At 49.6% G+C, this 1,399-nt stretch overlaps 1 protein-coding gene across 1 annotated transcript in view; it reads left to right on the plus strand.

Annotated features, from left to right (window-relative positions):
• The window catches only part of nedd1 (NEDD1 gamma-tubulin ring complex targeting factor), a 10,219-nt gene that overhangs the window by 2,029 nt on the left and 6,791 nt on the right, over positions 1–1,399 (plus strand). Inside the window, exons 2-5 of the mRNA XM_014022986.1 lie at positions 444–538; positions 612–728; positions 804–944; positions 1,014–1,243. Of these exons, the coding sequence (XP_013878440.1) occupies positions 444–538; positions 612–728; positions 804–944; positions 1,014–1,243 (583 nt within the window). The remainder of the gene's footprint in view (positions 1–443; positions 539–611; positions 729–803; positions 945–1,013; positions 1,244–1,399) is intronic.

Raw genomic sequence — 1,399 nt, forward strand, 5'->3', positions numbered from 1 at the left:
ACTTAGAACATAAATAAATTAACAGAATAAAAGAACAAAGTTAAATTTATCAATTATATCTTGTTAAAGTCCTGCTGCCATGAGAAGAAAAAGAGAAATCAAAAATCTATTTCACATTTAAAGTTTGGGACCAGATAAAATGGGCCAGATTTGGCCCGCTGGCCTTGAGTTTGACACATGTTCTTATGTATGAATGATTGAGCTGAACAATAAGCTTTATTTGATCATAAATAAGCTTTATTTGATCATAAATAAGCTTTATTTGAACAAAAATAAGCTTTATTTGAACAAAAATAAGCTTTATTTGATCATAAATAAGCTTTATTTGATCATAAATGAGATTTTATCTTAAATATTATCTAAAGAATAATCCGAGCTGAGGATGTTCACCTGTTGGTCTCAGTTTCTGTCAGAACGTTTCCATCCCTGACCTGCTGCTTCAGACCAGTACCTGGTGAGCGCCAGCAGCAGCGGAGACAAACTGGTGGTTTCCAGTCTGAAGTCCAGTCCGGTCCCGGTGGTGGACCTGGCAGAGGGGGTGAGCGCAGACCTGCTCTGCTGGAACTTAAATGTTTTCTGTTCCTCACTTTAATCTTCACTGATGTGTTCAGAAAAAACAGACCCGAGTGTGTCTGAGCTCCTCGTCTCAGTTCCTGGTCAGCGGGGGTCTGGATCACTGCGTCCACATCTGGGACCTGAAGTCCAAGAGGCTGCACCGCTCCCTGAAGGTAAGACCTGACCCACCTGAAACCTGACACATCCACTCGGAGGAGAAGCGGTTCACCTGTGACGTGTCTCTTCAGGACCACAAAGAAGAGGTGACCTGCGTGTCCTTCAACGCCAACGACAGCTGCGTGGTCTCGGGCTCCACCAGCGGGGACCTGGTCCTCCACAGTCTGACCACCATCCTGTCCAGCAGAGCCTTTGGCCACGGCAGCAACCAGGTGAGGGGAGGTGGGGGTCTCACCTGGATGACCCCTCCTCCTCTGACGTGACCTCTGCTTCCTCCTCAGCCCATCCATGACTTGCGTCTGTCCACGGTGAAGCGCTCCCTGCTGGGCAGCGTGTCGGACAGCGGCACCGTGGTCCTGTGGGACTCCAACACCCAGAGGGAGCTGCAGGTGTTCGACAGCGCCCACAAGGCCCCGGGCTCCGGCCTGGCCTTCTCCCCGACCAGCGACCTGCTCGTCGTCAGCGTCGGCCTCGACAAGAAGATCGTCTGCTACGACACGGCCAGCAAGATGTGAGTATGCACACACTTCCTGTTTCAAACCTGGGGCCACTTCCTGTCAGGATACAAGACTTTAGTCCACTTCCTGTCAGAGGTACAAGACTTTAGTCCACTTCCTGTTTCAGAACTGAGGCCACTTCCTGTCAGCGGTACAAGACTTTAGTCCAC

Source organism: Austrofundulus limnaeus, unplaced genomic scaffold (genome assembly GCF_001266775.1).
Source record: "Austrofundulus limnaeus strain Quisiro unplaced genomic scaffold, Austrofundulus_limnaeus-1.0 Scaffold353, whole genome shotgun sequence".
NCBI lineage: Eukaryota > Metazoa > Chordata > Actinopteri > Cyprinodontiformes > Rivulidae > Austrofundulus > Austrofundulus limnaeus.